The sequence below is a fragment of the Hippoglossus stenolepis genome, chromosome 12, assembly GCF_022539355.2.
Source record: "Hippoglossus stenolepis isolate QCI-W04-F060 chromosome 12, HSTE1.2, whole genome shotgun sequence".
Lineage (NCBI taxonomy): Eukaryota > Metazoa > Chordata > Actinopteri > Pleuronectiformes > Pleuronectidae > Hippoglossus > Hippoglossus stenolepis.
In genome coordinates, this window is record NC_061494.1 from 14,644,545 (window position 1) to 14,668,454 (window position 23,910).

Below are 23,910 nucleotides of genomic sequence, written 5' to 3' on the forward strand. Positions count from 1 at the left end.
TGGATGACAACGTGTCACTTTATTAACCAACTCTTCACATTCAGGTGCGTAAAAATAAAACCTGAAGTCAAAACAGAAGCAGTAGTTGTAACTGTGCGTTTCCTCGTGTGTTTCTTCCCCCTCCATATGATATGCGTAAAGAAGACCCGGCACCGTGCGTAAATTATTTATTCCTCCTCATTCGCACCATCCGCGTTTGTAATATGAGTTATCAAAGCTCATTTTAATTATTTACAGCAATTGTGCGAGGAAAATTAAACAGGTTGAAACATAATACCTGGCGACATGTGTTAGGCTGCAGGGGAAGAGATGCTCCTGGAAAATATTGCCTACCCAAGTCAGTGTGTACAGGGAGAGAGGAGGAGGTAATGTTGTTTATTCCAAAAGAGACAATGAAGAGGGGTTTTATTATTAATAATATTTATTAATTGTGGTATATTTAAAAATGTTACTTTTATTTTAGTCTGTTTTTAATATGTGTATTTGAAAGCAAAATAATCACAATACGATAATTTTAGAGTTTTTAATCATTGGCTGTCTTCATTTCTATCATGCTTTAACTTATTATTAATATTATAATTATAATTATGAAATCACAATTGTAATAATCCTAGTAGGAGATATTTTCCAGAAATTTTACAATATAAGGTTTTTGACCAAATTGTAAATGTGCAAGCGTGCGCTTTTACGCATGTAGGCAATACATATAAACACGTAAATCATACTGTGTGTGCGTGTGTGTATGTGTGTATGTGTGTGTGTAAAACAGTAATGTGATTTACTGTAATTGAAAAAACACATTCTCACCGTAAAGTAATAAGAAAAAGAAAATCACTCCACTCGGTGCAGAGACGCTGCGTCCTCTGCAGGTATGTAATGTTATGCCCCCCCCTGTGCTGCTGTTGTGTCCCACGCAGGGCATGGCGGTGTGAACCAGCTCGGCGGGGTGTTCGTGAACGGCAGACCCCTCCCGGACGTGGTGCGGCAGCGGATCGTGGAGCTGGCCCACCAGGGCGTCCGGCCCTGCGACATCTCCAGACAGCTACGGGTCAGTCACGGCTGTGTCAGCAAAATCCTCGGCAGGTAAAAGGGGGGATCCAGCACCACTGCAACACAGCCCTATGTGTGTCAAACATCAATCTTCTATAGCTCGTGTATATGCGCACCCAGCTCTATTTCAGCCTCAGTCATCGGTTATGTAGGCAGGTCATTTTTTTTTCTACTTTCTTTCTCTATTTTTTTTTTTGCTTGAACACAGCAGTTCTGCGTCCGAGATTTTCTCTCCATCACTCTCAGCCTCACAAAAAATAAAAATCACCATATTCCAAAGATACATTTTAGGAGTAAAGTTAAACATAAAGAGAAAAAAAAATATCCCATTAGAATTGGAGGCTGTGTTAAAAATTATAGGTGATAAAGAAAATACTGTGTTTCAAATAAAGGCCTGAGTTTAATATTACTCACAACCACGTTAAACTCACATCTGAGCATCATATTCCAATGGAGAAAAATAACCATAAACACAGACTTTAAGTTGAAATATATTTTTTTCCATGAGTGTAAAATGATAAATTAGATTTACATCATTTTACTTCAGAGCACAAATGCTGTGAGATAATATTTTGAAATATATTTTTTTCAGCTATCAGAAGGCATTTCAGAGGTATTTTCATTTCACACACACTGAATGTTTTGTCACCAACATTTACCAATAGGTCATGGTGGCATGTATATATATATACGTGCATGCTACTGTATAAGCTCATGGAGACTGGAAAACTATAAAACTGTCCTTTGGTCCTGTCCGTGCCACTGCTTATATTGTGTGTTTTTTTGTTTTTTATTACACTGCTTTTTCGTTGGAAATCCGCTCTGTTCACCTTCCAGCTGACACACACAAAATAGGCCCATACAACAGCACACTTCAACACAAAATGTAGATTACGCGCAGACATATTTGTTGTAGGTAATTATTATTTTCTGACCTACATAAGTGCAGAAGGTCGGCCTCTCATCATTCAGACAGCTGACTCACTGATTGTTGGATCTAGGATGGATCCATTCAGGAACACTCACTCTGCCCCCCCATGCAGGTACTATGAAACCGGCAGTATTAAACCCGGAGTCATCGGTGGCTCCAAACCAAAGGTCGCAACTCCGAAGGTGGTGGATAAAATAGCAGATTACAAGCGCCAGAACCCGACCATGTTCGCCTGGGAGATCAGGGACCGGCTACTGGCTGAGGGCGTCTGCGACAACGACACGGTCCCCAGCGTCTCCTCCATCAACAGGTAGGTGGAAAAAGCTGATTTCGTTTGGTTTTATTATGTTTAAAAAGCTGTGCCAAATTGGGCCAAAATGCGTAAAATCTCCCTGAAACACACTTTCCTTATTTGATTTTTCCTAAATGTGTAAGAGACAATGTTTGAGTGTGAAAAAAATTCAAAAGGGAAATAAGAGTGGGGGGAGTCGTGTCATGCGCCACGCCTAAATGGGATAAATCAGCTTTGAAATAAGCAGATAGTCATTTTATCTCCACAGACGAGGTCTGAACTATAGTCATTTCCAGCCGAGCCCCATATAGCCTATATAACCGGGGTGGTCTCACAAGTGCAATTCAATCCCCTGTGCGGCCCTCCACGACACTGCCTGCACATGGAGGAGGTGGGGGAGCCGAGGCGGAGGCTGCATGGGGCCACGGAGAATCACATCTGTCTCGATAAAAACCGATCAATACCGCGTAACCAGATCCAGAGGCGCAGGGAAATACCCAACAAAGTCGTTCAATAGACGCGGACCACACTGCGACAGAGGCGGCAGCAGGCAGCCTCTTTATTGCTCTGTTTCCCCAACACTGAGGTGAATGTGGAGCCACAACACAGCACAATTTCACTCTTAATTATTAAAAACATACACAGTTATTATTATTATTAATATTATTAATATTATTACTGTTATTGTACATTACCTTTCATGACAAATAAAAATACACTCAAGAACCTGCAGGAGATTGCAACCCATTAGCGTACATTAATATTATTATTATTTAGCTTATATAGTATATTATTATTATAATTATTACTATTATTATTATTATTATTATTATTATTATTATTATTATTATTATTATTATTATTATAGTGTAGAATAAAGGTTGAAAACTCCATAGAAAATACAAAATATATAGTCCCAAAATGGATAGTTGGAGTATAAAAGAGTTTCTGTTAACAGACACCCTACACCTTCCCCTTCCCCAGATGGAGCGGGGACAGCAGTGGACAAAGTGTCTTTAGACAGAGGACGCCGGGTGAAAAAAAAAAAGCCCCAGCACTGCCTGCTGCAGAGTGCAAAGTGAAAAAAGTCCCCCCAGTGCCTGCGAGTGATGAACTTTGGTTAGGAGGCACTGTTCCAGAGAGCTGGTCATCGGCATTACATTTTAATGAGCTGAAGAGAGTCTCATAACACATCCAGCTTTAAATGGAGGAGATGGATGAATCTTTATATAAAAAAAAGAGGAAGAGAAATAGAGAGAAAGGGAAAATTGGGCCACTGTGGAAAACTGTGGTTTCAACAGGTCCTTTTGGTGCCACTCTTTGTTCTAACCTGTTGTTCAGAAACCCAAGGGCAATGCACTCAAACAGGTACTGTGTCGGTGAAATGGTTTTACTGTTAGAGAACATATTTGAGCCGTGTGCAGGAGAAATTGTGTCCTTTAAAACTAATTTGGCCTGTGCGTTAATCATTAACATGAAAGCTTGTGGCGATGCACAAATCTGCATTTCATCTTCGTAAAGCTTGACCTCACAAATCACAACCTGACACTCACCAGGTTTCACTCTTTCATTTCCACAAAGCCCGTTAGACGTGAGGACGAGTTAATTGATGTTTATTTTATTGCAGTAAAATGAGCAGTGTTCTTGAGGCGTTGTGTTATCTCCAGTGATACTTTCCTGTATCATTCACATTACAGGCTTCTTTTAAAAACAATATTCAATTAATCGTGTTGCTGCTGCTGTCAAAGAGAGGATTGGGAAAGACATGGCGGAGGGAGAAAGCAAAGAAGAGGAGTAAAAAGAGGCAGGCGGAGGGGGAGACGGAGGCAGTGGACCCCTGGTGGTCTCTGTGGTTAAGGGGCTGACCTCTGCTCTGTAGACTAAAGAGGATGTCCTGGCTTTAAACACATTTTCCCTGCATGAATTATTAAAGATTACACAGATACTGGGTTGCACTTTGTTTTGTTGCCGCAGAGAGGAGTTTCCAGCCGCTGCACCATGCCCAGTGGACACAGGCGTACCCATTGGGTCCTAAGTGGCTTTCAATCATATTGATCCACATTTTAATATTTCTTTGGGGAATTTTTTCTCCCTCCACAACGGCCGAGCGCCAAAGTCGTTAATTCACCCATCCAAACTGCTTATTCAATATCAACAACACAGACTCGAAACAAAGTCCTTGAATTTATGAGGCTCCCTCGAGTCATGAGGTCAGATAACTGTTGTGGTGAGATGTTAGAAATTCAAATAAAATATTGATGTGTGTTTTCTGGAGGAGGCTGCTTGCCTTTGTTACCCCGCCTGAAGGAGAGAGTGTAGAGGACGCGTGAGATACTGAGGGGAATGAAAAGAGTCTTGATGTACATTTTTTTTTTTTGCCCGAGGAAGTTTAACCCCATCGCTGCCTGACGCAGAGTTGATGGCTCGTTGCTGGGTGCTGCATGTGAACGTCAATCGCTTCATTTGCAGTCTGTTAAAGTCTGTTTTTGTCACACCTCTCCAGCGAGAGGGTGATTCCTGTCAGTACACAATCTCACACGTTATTGAATCCTCTCGCACTGTGGTTTGATGTAATGCGATCAGAAGTAGAGCTGAGATTGTGTAAATCCCATTGTACCCTCCTGTTTTTAGAAAAAATGACTAAATTACTATTTTCTCTATATGGTCTCTAATTTCTATCGTCTTTAAAGTTGTGATATGATTGTGTCACGTTTTATAATCAAAGAGAACCACAGAGGACAAGATGCTGGATGTGGCGGTGGTCTTGTGTTGGGCCAATAGGACGTCATTGCTTTCCTGTAACATGTAATTTATAGATCTACATTTGCATCCGCTGTTCCTCTCTGCCTCGTCAACTTTTCTTTCCCGGAGTTCCCAGTCAATAAGCTGTGGTCGTCAGTCTGCGACAGACACCAGCGAGGTGACAGAGAAATACAGAAATGGATTTAACGGAGGATGAAGAGAGAAAGAAAAGAGATAAAGAGAAGAGCAGGGTGAGAGAGACAGACGCTGTAAAGTACAGTAAAACAGAGAGCACACTGGACACTATAGAGCAGAAATGAGAAAAGAGGACGAGGGAGGGAGCGAGAGGAGTGAAAGATCAGGGTTGAGGGATGGAGGGGGAGAGAGAGAGAATGAGGAGAAACGAGGGAGAGGGGAGCGGTAGAGGGAGATTATTAGAGTTGGCCAGGTAGAGCCAGTGAAGCTGATCATTGAGGTGAATTGATGTGATTTCATGCTTTGTTTGCAAGATCATTCAGACCAAAGTGCAATGAAGACTTTCCCGCCACATCACATCTTACTGGTGTGGGGACTTTATCATATTTCTAACCTCAGAATCCAACTAGATTGAATCCACAATCTCGGGGGGCAGCCACTATTCAGCTGCACACAGGAGCTGAGAGATTGCCCCTAAGGCCCCCCAAGATTGGCTAGTTGTGACAGGGCCCGAGTGCGAGGATACAAGCGTCCCAAACGACGGAGCACTAGTACATGCACGGGCGTAAAGTGGACGCGATGTGCCGTGGTTAAGTGTCCCGGGGCGGATGCGAGGGGCTGGTGTGAAATCTCTATGCTCTGGCAGCAGAATTGATTGATCCGTGTCTGTTTGTTCGCTTCACCAGGATTATCCGCACCAAAGTCCAGCAGCAATTCCACCCGTCCCCCGACGGATCTGTTACGCCGCTCTCCACGCCCGGCCACACCATAGGTGAGCAAGAACGAGGCCACACACAGATTTACAGCAGGAGGAAAAAACACCAAAACATGAAGACCTGCATGTATTTACCCATTTTCCGCAACATGCACCTGTGTGAATACACAAATGATCCACGCACACATGCAGACACACACACTGTACACACACTAACTCAGCTCTCTTCATCAGTGCCCAGCACAGCCTCCCCCCCTGTGTCCAGCGCCTCCAACGATCCCGTAGGATCCTACTCCATCAACGGCATTCTGGGTATCCCCCGCTCCAACGGCGAGAAGAGGAAACGAGACGAAGGTAAGGGAGACACAAGACCCCCTTTGTTTTCCCATCCTTTTAATTCTCTCCATCACTCGTCTCCCACTTTTATTTTTCCTGTGTGTGAAGAGGATGGCGTTTATGACAGCGCTGCAGCCCAGTGTGTTTCTGTGCGCTGTCTCCAGTGACTTGTTATGTTGTGTAGCAGCCAGGGCAAGTGTTGTGATTCAATCAGCTTTCTGATGCCCTATGTTTTACCATACGTCCACAGAGCTGCATCTCAATTTCATAACATGCTCAGGCGTACTGTAGATATCCTATATAGCTGTCATACAAGTGTAATCCCCCTTGGCAAGGCATCAGTGCTGCTGTTCTTTTCAGTTTTATATCATAAGAAGAAAAAAAAAGGCAGGAAAAGAAGTTATTTTTGTGGTTCTCTGCCACGATACCATCAGTTAACCACCACACATTTAACATTTTACAGTACATAGATATATAAATACATTTGTGGCTGAGCTGTATTTTATTCTGAAGGGCTGAACAGCATTTAAAACTCAATAATATTGTATTTTTTGTAAGACTGCATACTAGACTACACACAACATCAGGGGACTGGCAAGAAAATAGATATGCTCAAAGATTAAGTGGAGGCCTATCCGGTCCAAGCCAGAATTTCTCATTCCTAGGCAAGGCAAGAGTGGACACACACTGCCTGAGGGCTAATAGATTATCGGTTGTGCAAACAATTGGCTTTTTTAATGCCTATGAATTAACATGTCCCTAGTGGAGGCCTGAACAGGTGTAGGAACAGACCGGTGGAGGCAGCGAGGGGGCTGCGCGCGTGTCTGCATGTGTGTGTGTGTGCGTGCATGTGTGTGCGTGTGTGACTCTGTTGTGCTGCTTTGAGGTGGCTGATGGGATTATATGGTTGAAATTATCCCAAAGAGCACTCATCAAAACAAGCCACTTCCTTCTTTTATGTTTCTGTCTCTTTAGTTCTCTGGAGTGGCAACCACATGGATGGAAGGAAAATCGGACATTGTAAGTTGAAGTTAAACAACCTTCTCTTCTGCTGGTTTGGTCAATCAGATCACTTTCCTCTCAACTGCTGCTTTCACTCTTCCAGGGGTTTTGAGTTTAAAGGCAGGCGGGGGGGATTTTTTTCCAATAAATAATCTGCCAAGAAATTAAAATTAATTAAAGCAAAGTGACCGTGGAAAACCTTATTTTCCATTTAATAGCATCAAGCGCAATATACAGTAATGCTCAGTGTTGTGTATTCACAATTGTTATGAGGCAAAAATATGGATTTTCAACAAGATGCAGTTTATTCTAAGAAATTAAACAATAATAATTCTTAGCCTTAATTTGGCCTGTGTTGTCAAGAAACCTCTTGTGTTTTGTTATTTAGATTAATTTTGCATTGCCCATATTTTTTAGAATTATCTCAGCTTTGTCGTTATTTTACAAAACAAAGTTACAATTATAGCCTCAGCTGCAGAATGACCTGGTGTAGAAAGGGCCTGGTCCATCTGAGCTGGATAAGAATATGTCACGGCAGAAGCGGGCCTGCAAAAATGTTTAAATGTTCCTTGTCAACTCACAAATACACAAGCAAATAGATAAGAAAGCGGATAAATGCATTAAAAACAGGGGGAGACCTGGACTTTCTTGCATGTCTGCAAACCAATGTCATACTTTAACTCTCAATGTTTAACATGTGTGTGCCTACTGCTGTTCATTTGGCCGTTTTATGTGAAAAAAGAAGAAGTGCATCACTCACTTTTTGTACTGCTGGTGTTGGGCGGAGGTGTGTGTTCCCGGTGTGGCTGAAGTCAGTGGTTGCCCTTTGAGGAAGAAAAAGGTCCCCATTACCGGAGGGCTGTAGAGATAATGTAGTGTGACACGCGTTATGTACACCGGGTCCCCGTAAGACGAGCTTCAGGGACATAGGTGCCATAAGAGCCATTAATCTGTCCTTGTCATGTGTTATTGCAAATTAAAAGTAGCATGTTACACTGGACGGCTCTGAGCGGAGATGGGAGGAGGAAGAAGGGAATAGAGCGATGAAAGATAAAGAGAAAGAGGGGGGAAAAAGTGGGTTTATGAGGTGAGGAGGGAAGAAGGAGGTCCTGGCAGCCTGACTGAGAATTGAGCAAGGATTAGTTTTAGGATTTGTGCATGTATGTGTACACACACAGACACCTGTGCATGGAAATGTGTGTGTGCCTTAACGTAGGAACTCTGTGGCTCCGGATGCTCCTCGCACAGCGAACATAGTGACATTTAAAAGAATTTGCAATTCTGCGGAGAAAAGCCATTAATTCACAAATTAACATCTCGCCCCCCCCTACTCCCTCCCTCCCTCCCTCTATCTCGGATGTGCAAGCTATCGAAAAGACAAAAGAAATAGCCTTAAGGGGGGAAAAAGAGAGAGTCTCAGCCCTATCTGTGGAGAGATTGGTTTGCATGTCTGCAAGCAGCGATACCAATTATGCCAGAGCTGGGAGAATGCGTCTCAATGCTCCCCACCCCTCCACCTCCTCCTTTGCCCCCCCCACTCCTTCTCTTCCCACCGCCATCACCACCACCACCGCCGCCGCCACCCCACCTCGAATCTATCCACAGCCAGATTTATTTGTGTATCTCATTACAGGGAAATGGGATGTTGTTCCTGCCAAATGCATTAATAGTGAAGTGGGGAAATTAGCCTGTTGTACAGCCCGCTCAAACTCAGTCATTTAAACCTATGGTGGAGGTGGAAGCCAAGAAAAGAACTTAGGGAGGATAGGGTGACGACTGCTGCGAGGTTGTCAGATGTTGGATCATATCGCGCCGAAGGTGCATGCATTTGTTTAAAAAAGTTTGCGGCCCTCCGCTGGAATCTCAGAGATGAATTTTGAGTGAATTATCTCATAACGCATGTCTGCTCTCATTTGCTCACCTTCCTTAAAGAAATGCTGTTACTATTAGAGCCGCAGCTTTATGTAAATTCACATTTTCTTAACAACTTCCTCCTGACCTTGCCGCTGTGTGCAGTCAGGTTGATGTGACCTGAGTGTATGTTTCTCTCATCACCGGCTTACCACGTCCTGGATGGCGCCCAGTGGGGAGGACAGGCAGTAGGGAGCTACAGTGATAAATTAGATGGAGAAAGCAAAGGTCATAACTTGTGATTGTAGCGTGGGTGTGGGATGAGTGTAGAAGGAGCTGATGAGTGTGTGAGCGGGGAGGAAAAATATGGCCCTGGCAGGTTGTTCATTCATGACATAAAAGAACGATCGTAGCACCAGAGTCACATCAACCTTGTTCAATAGCTGAGGGAAAAAAATGAATACAGTCACCTTGTTGATTTGTTCAAATTTGATATTTGGCCCTTTTGGGGATCGTCTGCCGTGTATCTCTTACACATATGACCCATTTGTGGAGTTTAGATCAGTTAGTGTATGGATTTGAACCTGGGCCTACACTGGTTGGCTAGTCAAGCCAGTCCATGACAATGAGTCAATAGAGGATCGCTTTAGAAAATAAATGCATCCAGAGCGAGACAGAAATAAATGGAATCATGAGCACCATGATGGCCCTGATGGGGTGTGTGTGCCAGAGAAAAGCTCTGGTCTGAGAGGGGCCACAGAGCGTAACATAGAGACAAGAAGCTGTTAGGGCCCCGACAGTGGAGGAGGACACAAAAGGGTCCACGCTGCATCTCTCCCCCCCTCCTTCTTCTGCGCTCAATCTCTGTCGTTCTTCCCCTTCAACGTTTCATTCCTCCTCTCATCTTCCCCGTCTTCTCTCGGAGTCCTTTGCATTCAGCGGCGTGGCTGCGTGAGACCCCCGTATATAGTTGTAAACAACGCACAATGAGATCCGTCACCAAAATATAAGGAGAGGGAATTCACTCAGTGGAGAGGAATCATGTCAGAGAAAAGTCAATTAGGGGCGCCGATGCCAAGAATTAATGGAGCAGTGCATTACTCAGCTTGAGGAGGGAGAAATGGCGAGAGAAAAGAAAGCGTATACGTTAATTGCATTTCCACAAATACTCGCCACACAGGGTGGAGACGCTAAACGACAGACTGGTCCAGAGGAGGGTGGAGATGAAAGCAGAGGAGGACAAAGGACAGTTAGAGAAAAGAGAGAATGTTTTCATATATATCCCTCACATCAAGTCATTTTTCTGTAATTTATCCAAGTGAAAAAATATAAAATCACATTATGGTATGTTTTCTTTCTTCTTGATTTTTGTGAATCGTTTTGCTTGATTTGCTTCCTTCTTTTTTAAAGACGTGACAGAATTTATTGCAATACTCTCACTGCACTGGCACACTGTGATTTTATACTGCGTGTTTCAAACGGTTTGCAAATATTACATCAGTTTCATTTGGCAAACAGTTTTGTCCTAATTGACAGTTTTTTCCCCCACGAACACGCATCACAAGCAGTTCAGTATTTTGCTCAAGGACACGTTGACATGTGGGGAGGAGACGAGTTAGCCTGGAAAACTAACCACCAAGAAACCCCCAGTGTACGATTAACACCCAGCTCACTCTGAGTTGAGTTACAGATGCCGCTCATGAACTGAATCCAAACAGTTGTGTGCTTTTATTTAGTCATTTTAAACCTCTGTCTTTGGCCTGCATCTGAGAATGTGAATTACAGTACATAAAATAAGAACGTGCTTCAAAAAACACTATCCATGCAGCCCCAGTGCCTCAGCAGTGAGTGCAAACATCAAATGAGCATCACTTCGCCCGCTGACACTCAGTACACTGGTTGGTGGTGCTAAATCGAATTAATAAAGCTCTTAAACACGCCACAACATAACAGGATCTTAACAGCCATGGCAGTGTTGCTGTCTCTCTCCCTCTCTCTCCGCCACCCCACCCACCTCTCTCCTTTCCGCTTCAGAGGTTTCATAAATATAGCTTACAGCGAAGGAGTTTTCACCCTCTGGGTATACCAGTTTGTTTGTGCTCTCTCTTTTCTTTTCTTTTTTTTTCCAAGCTCAACTGCATTTTTTTAAAACAGCAACAAATGATCCACAATTTGCGATAGCATCATCCCGCCCATCAGCAGAGGACGAATAGGTAAACGGTCGACCCGCAGCCTCTGATCTAGGAAACCCTGTGTCGTTGATTTACGGAGCGAGCCAGCCGGTGTGTAGGAATTCATTTGCCTTTCAAACAAGCCCCCCACCTCTTGTCTGCTCTGTTATCTTATCACAGGGGAGATGAAAGAAGGACATAAAGTGCCACCTTGCCAACACAAGACGTTAACATCCCCCTTAGAGACAAGTAGAGATAGAAGACAGCTTTTGATACCATTGTAGTCGGCTTCACAGTCGCTGTCGCTGGTGTCATTGGTTTAATCTTTGTGAGCGTGTGTGTACAAATGGCTGAAAGAGTGGGTATTAGCTTGCTGGAGGTGTTTAACAACTTTTATTGTTAACCAGTTGCAGTTTCATGTTCATTCGTTGAATATGCGGTAGAATTTTCTTTGGACACAATAACCAGCCTCCGTCTCTTCAACATGGCTCAAAGAGAGAATTTGCTTTTGGGGGATGATGTGTGAACGTCACCGTTGGAGAGTCTTGTTTTTTTTGTTTTTTTATCTCGGTTTGTCTCCTCGCACTTTGGTGTTAAAACAAAGAGACGCAGTCTGCTGGTGCTGTGGGATTGATAAGAGAATACCTGCTGAGACACCCAAAGGGGTTGGAGAAACAGTGAGAAAATGAAAAAAAAAAGGGAGTCAATGAGACACACACACACACACACACACACACACACACACACACACACACACACACACACACACACACACACACACACATCTGACAGTCGGGCTTCACACTCCACTTGACACGCTGACTGTCAAAGGATGAATCTGATTTATTGCAGCTATCTTATGATATATGTCAAACATGAGCCTCTAATGGCAAATCCTGAAAATAAATGATTTACTATTATTTCAATTTAACAGCCATATCTTCAATTTTTTTAGCCACATAAATTTGAAATATATTGACACACATAACTGAAGAGCCAGAGATGAAAAAATCACTGTTTTTTTAAAAAAACATTACTAGTGTAAACAAACCTTTAACTATGGCACCTCCGCCAAGGCCCAACAGTCCCCTCATGAAACCTGAATCTGTTTGGACTGATTTTTATTTGGATCTGCACTAAATAACATGCACTCATCTGATTTTTTTGGGGGGGGGATAAATATCCATGTATCGTTTCCTGAGAAATCGAGGAAAATTTAAAAAAACACTGTATCTCACAAGAAAGTGGGAAAAAAATAACCCTAATCTGTATCGGCACCATGAATTTAATTGGTTCTTCCTTGGGTCATGCCTCACCCCTCCACAAATTTTCATGGAAATCGGTTGAGCAGTTTTTGCGTAATCTTGCTAACAAACAAACAAATGTGGGACAAAAACGTAATCTCCTCGGCGGGAGCACAAAGTGTCGCAAGATATAGATTTTGCTGTTGTTTATTTCTCGTCGATTCAAATTCGCACGTTCCAGAATTTGCTTTTAATTTTGGCAGTGAGGCTTTTGATTATGTTTGCATCACAGAAAGTGCAAAAAAAGAAAAGAATATCCTACAATGGGAATCTATGTCCTTTCACTGCTGGTTCAGAAAGCCTGGTTATGTGTGTGAGAAGCTGCTGAGTATAAACATGCTCCTCCGTTGTGAATGACAAACACTCACTATTGATTGAGCTCGCCTCTTTCCTCAGACCAGCTGATACGAGGTAATTAATGACTCTATTTTCTTCTGTACCACAGACAACAATTGAGTTTCATACAGCAACGCTAATGCTGCTCCGACACCAACACCAACCCTTCACCCAATGGAGCTGTTGGGGGGAAAAAAAGAAAAAAAGCCTGTGCTAACATACTTGGTTAACTGATGGAAGGAAAAGCACACGTGGAAGGAGAGAAAAAATGGATTCCTTCATAAATGTTACACAAAGCCTAAAGTCAATATATTTCAGTGGTGAAATTCACATATACCGCCAACACACACCTTTCTCTTTTCACACACACACACACATGCACCCAATTGCAGTTCTATTCCATTCCCTCCATGGATCTATTTCTTGGTGCGAGTCGGGTTCATCCTCTGGCCTCAGCCATTGAAAAAAGGTCAAGCAGCCGAGCAGAATGGCAATAACGCCCCTGAAATGGTACCATCAGTGGAACATGATTGATCAATTGAATTCCATAGCACAGAAAAATGTGGGATTAAGTAGAGTATTATACGCACAATGAGTTGAGGCATGATGTTCATTCCAAGTTCATTTCGCCTCCCTCCTCTGCTGGCGGATCAGGCAATCAATAGCGGCCTTGCATATCATATATCACCGCTGGCTCGCCCAGGAGAGAACATAATCTGCTGCAAATTTAGAATGACAGATTTGTACGGTAGCTAAAGCCCTCATCCGCTGTTGGCGGTCGGGTATAGGGAGGAAAGGGAGGGTGGCGGGAGGCAGGCAGTGGAGTAGAGGTTCCTGGGATGCTGGCTGGAGGTTTGAGCCGATTTCTTTTTTCCTTTTTGCTTTCAGTGTTCAGGACTTGATGAGTGAGCAGAGGTTAGAGCTGATAGCGGCAGCACTGGGCTCCCTGGCTGAGTTGATAGGGTCAGAGATCAGGCGAACGAGGGAAGCATAGGCTCATTTGTTTATATAGAGTGTGACCGAGTGAGGAAATGCATACGCTTGCCCTCGACGCCCCGTCCTCATTCGGCCCTGAGTGCCGTCCCCACTCCATTCTGTTTTCCAGAAGACAGGCAATATGTGGGGGGGGAGATGGAGGGAGAGAAGGAGAGACGGACAGAGGGAAGGGTAATATGTTCACGAGGAAATAGTACAGTTAAATAATGGCTCTCCATTTCCCGCTGGCAGAATGAGAGGCTCTGTATGTAATCGGCAGCCCCACTTTCTCCACCTGAAACACACGCTCTCCCTTACAAGTATATATTTGCACTGAAGGTAATCCATCAATTACCATAGACCTATCACATGATGACCGCGCTGATGGTGGCCACGAGGAGAGGAGGGGTGGGGGGCAGAGAGCTGCTCGAGTGAGTGAATGTGTGAGAGAGGAGGAGAGAGACGGTGGGAAGCAGAGAGGGAGATAAAACGCAGACATGCCGCTGGGTCTCCCTGAATTTACGGCTGCTCCTCGTGCCATCACTCTCGCACCCGTTGAGCTCGAAAATGTTCTCCTCCTGCTTATCTCAGCCTGCTAGAATAATGACAAGTAAAGTAAAAAAAAAAAGATGGAACCAGGCCCTGATCTAGAATATTCTCGCCCTCTCTTCCTCCTTCCGTTCTTCCTTTCCGTCTTTCTCTAGATGGCTCTGATGGCTCAGGCCCCGGCAGCGACTCTCAGGGCAGCGTTGAGAGTTTAAGGAAGCATCTGCGAGCGGACGCCTTCACCCAGCAGCAGCTGGAGGCCCTGGACCGTGTGTTTGAACGTCCATCTTACCCTGATGTCTTTCCCACTTCAGAACACATCAAACCTGAGCAGGTTGGCCACACAGATTTCTCTCAACACTGACATTTACAGCCCGGCAGTTTCTTCCCCTGTTTCCCCTTAAGTTGGAGTAGTCAACAATAACATAATTCACACAGATTTCTAATATTATAACCTGATACACATTCTGACACAGGCGACAAAAGGCTCTGCACAACTTCTTACTGAAGGCAAACTACCAGCCTACAGCCTATTACAGCGGATAACCTATATTTACATTTATTAGACTGTTAAACAACAAGAGACTATTAATTTCTCCATTGGAACTCTATATGGGTGCCCACGCAGCCTTAGCAGTGCCCTAATTGAGTTCATTTTCATCTCTGTGCGATCGCGGGGAATTACAGCGGCGATAAATCAGAGGGACAGCCCCTCAGCCGGCTCTACAGCCCCTAATGCAGCTAATTACCAAAGTGATTTCTACGGCAAGATCAATACCAAAACGAATTGGAAATGACTTGCAATCACAAAGAGTGGAGGAGAAGGTATTAAAAAGGCGAGAGGAAGGTGGAGGAGGGGAGAGAAAAACGGCGTCAGAATGGTCCAGAAAAATCAGTTTTAATTTGATGTAATATTAATCAGGCCGCTTTCCACTCGTTCTGCGCGCCTCCTTTTTTTCTCCCTGTGTCCAACACCCCCTCCTTTTCTTAAAGTGGTGAAAAGGTGGGATATTAGGCTATTAGGGGCTTGTCTGGTGTCTGCGTCAGGGTATTAAAAAGCCATTTTGAGGAGGCCAGGCTGAATAGGCCTCATCCCTCCCACACTTCTGGCAGCCATGTGGTCAGGTCATTCAGGCCCCTCTGTGCTCGCCACTCGCCCAGCCCTGCCCAGCCCTGCCCACAGCCCATCTGCATGACAAAATGGCCCTTGTGCTGCGGAGGCCCAGCGGAATAGAGAGGAACATCCAGCCTAGTGCCAGGGAACAGTTGTAAGCAGACAATTAGAGTTTATCTGGGATAGAGGCAGACAAGACCGGGGTCACCGGCTTGCCCCTGTGGGACCCCATCCCATTGAGGCAAACAGATGCACACACGCAGTCGGATACAAACACTCACCGACACAAATGTGCGCACACACACTTATCCTGTTAAAGAAGAGGAAGTGTCATCTCATTAACAAACAGGATTCATCACAGCTGCTGTAGAGAGATTAAAGTGAATAAACACCAGAGAGACTGAAGTTTTCCAGTGCAGCACAGTGGGCCGACGCATTTGGAATGATTAAGTGTAAAAACGTGAAAGATGGCTGCAGCTGCACATCACGTCTTATCACGGCTAAAAAAGAAACACAATGAAAACCCTCCAATGTAAAGTAAAAAAAAACAAAACTAATAAAAAATGTGAAATGCATGCTGTACAACTGTACTCTGTATTTTATCATTTTATTAACACAGTTTTATGTGTTCATCCTGGAGGCAAAGCACAAAGGTTGATTTTGAGGTTGTACTCCCCTTTAAAAAAACACACCACATGTCTCTCCTGTAACAAAGCCCTGAATGTCTCCTCCCTTGACTGGTCACAGGGATGACTGCAGTGGAGCACAAAGAGCCAGCTGACACCCCGTCCTTTCACTCCTCTCCCAATCCCTCTCTCATCCCTCTCTCCCTTTCTGCCTTCTCCTCAGACAAGCCCTAATGCATGCATACATCATGGGTCTTGGTAAAAGCACAGGGAGCAGGGACAGTTGGGGTTGAGAGAGGAGGGGTGTTTGCAGAATTCACAGGAAACATGGAGAATAAAACACAGCGAGAGGATCACAGACAGCTTCCTCGCATACACCAGAGGTTATCTTCAGACATGTTTCACATATTCTCACGCATACTGGGAGATCAGCTCCAAATCTGTAACCAGAAGTGGGCTTGCATGTGGTGGAGCAGTGATATTACCCAGATCACACTATGTTGGAATGTGAGATTATTCTACAGAAGTGTCAGTAGCTGTTTTTGTGCACCTCTCCTCAGGCAAATGAGTACTCTCTCCCGTCCCTGAACGCTGGCCTGGAAGACGTGAAGCCAAGCCTCTCCACCAGCGCCAGCTCCGACCTCGCCTCCAGTGTGTCCCAGAGCTACTCTGTTGTGACAGGTACAATCTGACTCACGCTACATCGATCCCTAGAAGAATACACGTACCTGCAGCAGGTCGAAGACTTCCGCGAAACAAGGCGGTCGAACTTAACAGGACTCGGAGTGCAAACATAGTGTGTTTAGCTCGGCTGCTGCTGCAAAGTCCTTCCACTGTATCCATCCAGGAAAGATCCGTTTGTAGAGCAGTTGTCCCAAACTAAGCACATATGATAACAGTCGTTATTATACTGAGTATTAACATGGTACAACCAAATCCTTGTTTTGCTTTGTCCCTTTTCACCTACTCAGCAAATCTCTTACTCAAAACTTCTTCATACCCCTGATATCAATGAGCAGAATCCACAAGTGGAGGTAGTTGTAGCTGGAAAAGACAGTCGCCTAAACTACAATATGGATTTTTTGGGGATAAAGTTTTACATATACTAACTCACTCAGTGTATTATATTAAAGTACTTGAGGAAACTCCTCAAATTCAAAATAGATTCTCCTCTATTATAATTTTCTGAAAATTGGTCGACTGAGTGAAGTGAGTATTGGAAGAAAAACTCCAGTTCAGCTCCTTCTTATTTAAGATATTGCATTATCATTGACTCTTTACAGTTCTAACTGCCACTTTATGACGGCGCACACATTTTCCCGCGATATAAAATTCTTATCACCAAATGAAAAAGCTTTTTCAGGGCACTTTTTTCATCTTTCTTCTTTTTTTTGAGGCACTCTGTGTGTTTATTTCCAGAGCGAGGTGATATATCATCTGAGCCCATTAAATCCTTCAAGTCTTTTTCGCACGCTGCTCCTAACTGGCTATTGTGTTAGCCCGGATTGGCCCGCTAACAGATTGACTGGGAGCACTTCTCATAAGAGACAGCTGCTGTTCTCGCCGCGACACGACGTTGTCATCAAAGGCTATGATAGCCTGTTGATTGACAGCGGCTGGAACGGCACCGCGGCTGGCTGGCTGCCTCATGCTGTGGAGAGAGAGAGAGAGAGAGAGAGAGAGAGAGAGAGAGAGAGAGAGAGAGAGAGAGAGAGAGAGAGAGAGAGAGACGAGACCCACGCTGTTGAAGAAACAGTGAATTTGTTTTTTATCCAACTTGTGAACTTCCTGCTGTTTTCAATAGTAACTCCCACTGAGAGACAACAGGTACTGGCAGGTGCAGTGTATTGAATTGCGTGTAGTATTAACTATCTGTATCATGTAACCCATACTGACCCGCCCTGCATTGCACACTGGCTTCCTTCACTCTGCAGTCGACATTGATGGCCGCCCGGTTAATTGAAATATTGTTTCATTGTGGCTGCTGAGGCGCTTTCCCAGGAGAGGTTAGGTTTACTGATGGCCACAGAATAATATGCCAGCCTTTTATTAAAACGCCCATAATTATGCAGTGGGCATCCAAGTCAATGAGTCCACTGTGGAGTGTGTGTGAGTGTGTGTGTGTGTGTGTGTGTGTGTGTGTGTGTGTGTGTGTGTGTGTGTGTGTGTGTGTGTGTGTGTGTGTGTGTGTGTGTGTGTGTGTGTGTGTGTGTGTGTGTGTGTGTGTGTGTGTGTGTGTGTGTGTGTGAGAGACAGAGTTAAGAGGAGGACAGCATGATTGAAAACTGCAGTAGCCCTTCTCAAATGATCCCTATAGTCCAGCCCTGGACCCCGGCACTGAGCTGTGGGAAAAGAAAGACCCCTTTTTTATTCCTGAATATGTGGGAGGTAGATTTGCCCCAGAAAGTTGGGCCTCAGGAGAAGAAAGGTGTGTTTTTGTCTTTTATGCCGGGCTCCTCCTATGAAAGCGGTCTCGCTCTGGGGAGCACACTCATAGCAGGTGGCCTCCAAGCCACCTGGGGGCCTGGAAGGAGGGGGGGTCTCCTAAGGCGGTACATGTGAGGGCCACACGTTGCATAATGAGGAGGCGAACCAACAAAACTTTAAGTGGAATATTACATACTCTAGTACAGCCGAATTAAAAAAAATGTGTTTGAGCTTCAAATTAAACTCAGAAGTAATATCCAGTAAACTTTTATTACTTAATTTTCACAACTATGCAAAGTAATGCATGAAGCATTTGATTGGTTGTAGGTTGTTAGTGCATAATATTATTTTTTCTGCCATTAGCAAACACTGTAAATAGGAATGTATGCCAAGGCAGAAAAAAAATGCCAAATTACCTTCCTCACTTAGGCTGAGATCCAATTATCAATAAATTATGCTCTGGTACTGGATGGAGCTACGAGATTATATTCATTCTTTAAATGTTTTCTGCTCCCAATTAAAATTCATACAGTTATTGATCTTGTTGATTTTTATGTCCTGAAATTTGCATAATCTATTAAAGATGAATGATTAATGAAGTGCTCGCTTTTGCATTCCAAGGGCGCTTGTGAAAGCAATGTCGGCCATCTTTTGTGTCCTCTGTTTACCCCGACGTGTGAAAGAGACAGTTACCTCGGAAGGAGGGTGACAGCCAAATCGGAGGGAGAGATTCAGGGCACTGAAATGCATCGCTGGGATTTAATGAGAGGATGAATTCCCTCCCCTGCACAATGGAAATCTCCACATTTCCAGCATTTGTATTAAATTTTATTATAGTGTTACAATTGTACTAACAAATTATTACTATTAAATTAGGTTTTCGACTTGTAAATAAAATCTAATTCCTTCCTTCCTTAAAATAGGGTGTATTTGCCTGGAGAGAGTAAATGAAGCACTTTGCTTTGGTGTACACAGTAAAAAAAAGCTGCTGTGTGTGTGTGTGTGTGTGTGTGTGTGTGTGTGTGTGTGTGTGTGTGTGTGTGTGTGTGTGTGTGTGTGTGTGTGTGTGTGTGTGTGTGTGTGTGTGTGTGTGTGTGTGTGTGTGTGTGTGTGTGTGTGTGTGTGTGTGTGTGTGTGTGTGTGTGTATCCAGTCAAACGAAAGTAGGTGAACACTGTGAACTCCCCTGATCTCTGGCTCTGCTCCAGTACTTGTTTGTCGCCACAATTTTCTATTAATATCTGAGCAACCGACAGTAGCCTGAACATGCTTTATTTTCTCAGTTTGTAGAATGTTGCTTAATAGCTGTGGTTAAACGGGGTTTCGTCTCTGTGCAGGCTGGGCTTGATAATCACTCTCACCAGTGCCTGCAGGGAGGCTGGGTGTAAATGGGCACCCCTCTGACCTACTAGAACTCCAGCAGATTTGAGGATCTGGTTCTATTCTCTCTCTGTCTTCATGTTTGTTGGTGGCTCTAGAGAAGAGGTGAAAAAAAACAAGGTTTAATTTCAAATTAATTTCCACTTTTATGACTTGGCAGCACCAGCTTCTCTCAAACGACAAGCCACCGAACCTGCGGTGCTTGGTGTGTGGCCTAGTGACAAACGGCTTGTCTCAGCACAGTTAAACGCCTGCAGCCCCAAGCTTGGAAATTAATGTTTATATCAACCCCCCGCGAAAGCACTGTAACCTTTGAGCACACATTTGATAATGAATTACTTTAAACATGTGGATGGGGAATTCAAGCTATTTGGCCCGGCAAATATTCTGTTCTCACGCAGGATATGATGCAGCCTTTGACAATTCGTCTGTCCCTGTCTTTTAAGTGGTTATAAATGATTACCTCCTCATTGCAGGAAAGCAAAGGTAGAAGTGTAATTAGCTGAATTTGAAGGAAACATGACTGTGACCCTGTGGAGGGAAATTGTCTCTGTAGACTCGTCTCCAGAGGACCTGGAAGTTTTGCTCAATCTTCAACATTGAGCAGGAATGAAAAGTTCTCCACAGATCGGCTGTCAGCCTTTGAAAACAGAGTTCTGCCAGTAAAGGGTTTGCACATTAGAGTTCCTTGGTGAACGTTTAAAAATGAAATGCCCACTTGAGAGAAGGCTGTTGTAGCTATATCCTGACACATCACGCCGAGCACTGTTGTGGGTTCTTAACAGTCCATTTCTATGGTTGATGGGGTCTGTAGACGTGGTATCAGTGGTGGAGCAGAGACAGATGTTGGAGAACTCTATAGCGTCTCCACTCTCTCAGAGATGTGTTTGCTGGGTAGAGGAGTCCCCAAGGACCCTGAGTTTATCTTCCATCTCCATCATCAGGGCCTGTGATTTGACAGGCTCCCTTTGCCCGGGCTCTGCCTCGTCTCCAGGACAATAAGCAACACCATGTCTGATTAGTTTCAGAGTTCAGTGGTCTTGAACGCAGCGTTTGTATCAGTTGTTGTTGCGTCGTAACCCCTGTCTGTTTGACAACGGTTGCCTGGGCGCTGAGAAAACAGCGGCCTACAGTATTCTGCAGGACGTCTCACATACAGTGTAAACAGACTCACTATCATGTTTTAATGTCCTACAATGTGGCCTCCTGGTTAGTTGTTGGATTCCTGCTAAATGGTTTACGTGTCCTGTGAATGTATAATCCCAACGATCTAGGTGTAGTACATGGTGCATTAATGGTTTGTTTCTGAGAGAGGCTCACCACAAATATTAACTGTCTGGTCTTAGTACAGTAAATGCTGCTTTTCTGAGGGAATTGGTTTTGTTTCACATTTAAATCAAACCCAGTGTGACTGGACTTTTGAAAGCTGTTCTAACTTTAAACACTTCCATGTTGGCTATAATTAACTGCAGAGTAGAACTGAGTGCTGGCCATTTGCAGTCATTTCCACATGCAGACTCAGTTTCCCATAAATTCATGACATACTTGTGCAGTGCATGTGACAAAATCATGGTCCACCCAATTAGGTGCAAAGCGCCCATTCATTAGAATATTTCTGTTCACGCCAGAGATTTGTGGCAAACGTTCTTTTTTTTAATGATAAGATCATAAGTCAAAATTGTGCTCTGTTATACTTGTGTCGTTTCCTCAATAACAATGGTATTTGTCTCAATGAGATGAAGGTATCCAGTGTAATTGCGGCAGTTGTGTCTAAATCAACAGTTGCAGCTGTCACAAAGACAAAAGAGGGAGCAAGAGATTTGGAGAACGTGCAATAGATTTCTATGGGAAAGCAGTCAGTTATGTTGCCTGTTTCCCTGGCATTAGGTTCATGGGGCTGACAGGGTTGCATCCCCCTTCCATAGAACAGGCCTTATCTTAATGAGGAATCGCAAACACACAGTCCTGTTGTAAAACAACAATGATGGGGGAAGCAGCTAATGAGGCTATCATGGTGTCGGGAAAGAGCCATCTCTCCCTAAAGGCCCCATTGAATAAAACGGGCTCCGCAGCAGACGTGGAGAGGCCGGAGACAGAGCTCACATTGATTACATAGGTTCGAGAGGCAGAGCAGCTGAAAATGGAAGATGCCAAGACTCATCAGCCAAATTAGATCAAAGTGTAGAGTTCTGAACTGTCTGCGCGCCGATTGTTTGCTTATTTGTGGGAGTGATTTTGTTTTGAGGGAGCAGCCGTGAGATTATGTTGTTTGTTTACCCAAAACCTTTGGGAAATTTTTTACGCATTTAAGCTTGATTGATCAGGCGCGATGTGTTGTTGTTGCAACATTTCACTGGTGTATGTTTCCACTTAGTTGAATGAATTACTGCTGGATGCATATGAGATTATTATTATTATTATAAGCTATGGGAGTGAAAAAATCAACTGCTTAAAGACTGCTCATCTATTCAGAGTTCATATGCATTCATCCATATGTATGGTCTTGACTTGGTAAAAGATAGGAAGTTGATGTGTGCCTCTTTAGAGAGTTCCTCATTTGTTTCCCTTTTATTCAGACTACAAATCTGATAAGGCACCGGTAACTTGTCATTGCTGTATTTGGTTTTGGACATTTGGGTTAGGGTTAGATTATTGAGAAAGCTCAAATCCATCCCATCTACACCTGAGCAAATTGAAGTGAACGTATGAAACGTATATGAGGAGTTACATGTTTTTCATGACACCTAGTTTTTTTTTCTTTTGCTTCCACCTGGCAGACTCTCACCCATCATATCCACCTTCCATGTGTCTAAAGCGGGAGCCCCATGAGGCATCCTTTGCCCCGTTCACCCCCTCCTCTGTTGGGTACTCTGCTCTAGCTGACATCTTGCCCCACCAGTCCAGCCTCTCTGTAGATGTGTCTACTCCCAGCTACCCTGCCCATGCCCATGGGCCCTGCTACAGCCTGTATGCCAGCCAGCCCTTTATAGCAGGTACAACTTTACCCACAAGGTCCTGTACCCTGATCAAAGTTCAATCACGCTCCTACTTTTCAGCTGATTTTTCTTTCCTTATTTAATTCTGTGTTCTTATAATTTTGTGATATACGCCAAGTTAAAGCGTCCACCTTTCACGTTGCAAAGCCATAAATCCCATCATGCTTTGTGGCTTTACTGTTGTGTATACAGGAGCGAAACCGACTGCCCCTCATTAACAGCAACTACTCTCTCCCCCGTTTCACCCTGCTTTTCTCCGGCTCTGACCCTTTACTCATCCCTTGCGTTAACAATAGGCCTCCAAGTCCTTCCAGCCTCGTGACAGGCCCGAGGTCCGGGGGGCCAAGCAAGGTCAAAAGAAGGGGAGGGGGGGGTGCAGAGGCAGAGATGTAGGGCTGATGCTGGGGTATGCTTTGGACCCACTACTCCCTGTCCTGTGTGCCCCTTCATCCAGCCAGGCCCGATGCTGTCACTGTTAATTACGGAGCTGAATGTGGAGCAGGGAGCAGAGAGAGCTCTCAATGGTCTGATGCTCCTGTCAGTTTTAAAGCTGCTTAGGACAGTTGTACATTCATCTTATAGTAGTTATCGTCTCTGATGAGATAATTTTATAAAAATAATTTGAATAACTTTCCTGAAGTTAATAAATTGCAAATTGCAAATCTGTGATCGACCGTTGACCCGTCCAAGGTGCACCCGAGCTTTCACCTCGTGCCTGTTGGGATTGGTGTCAGCGCCCTGCGACCCCAGGCAGGATAAGCACTTCAGAAAATGGAAGGTCAACACGCAACTCCACAAAACTGCAATGCTGCAAAAATTACACAATTTTTTCCTCTGACTGTCTTACAGAAATTTAATGGTGTGACGTTTTGTGACAGACAGCAGCAATGCTTGTTATTATCTGTGACTATTATGCATCACT

General features: G+C 44.1%; 1 protein-coding gene across 1 annotated transcript in view; it reads left to right on the forward strand.

The window, feature by feature from the left end:
* The first annotated feature begins 911 nt into the window (after window positions 1–911).
* The window catches only part of pax2a (paired box 2a), a 28,261-nt gene continuing 5,262 nt past the window's right edge, over window positions 912–23,910 (forward strand). The window contains exons 1-8 of the mRNA XM_047342177.1: window positions 912–1,083; window positions 2,094–2,291; window positions 5,897–5,982; window positions 6,160–6,279; window positions 7,237–7,281; window positions 14,605–14,780; window positions 16,747–16,867; window positions 22,770–22,985. Coding sequence (XP_047198133.1) covers window positions 2,206–2,291; window positions 5,897–5,982; window positions 6,160–6,279; window positions 7,237–7,281; window positions 14,605–14,780; window positions 16,747–16,867; window positions 22,770–22,985 — 850 coding nt within the window. The 5' untranslated portion in view covers window positions 912–1,083; window positions 2,094–2,205. The remainder of the gene's footprint in view (window positions 1,084–2,093; window positions 2,292–5,896; window positions 5,983–6,159; window positions 6,280–7,236; window positions 7,282–14,604; window positions 14,781–16,746; window positions 16,868–22,769; window positions 22,986–23,910) is intronic.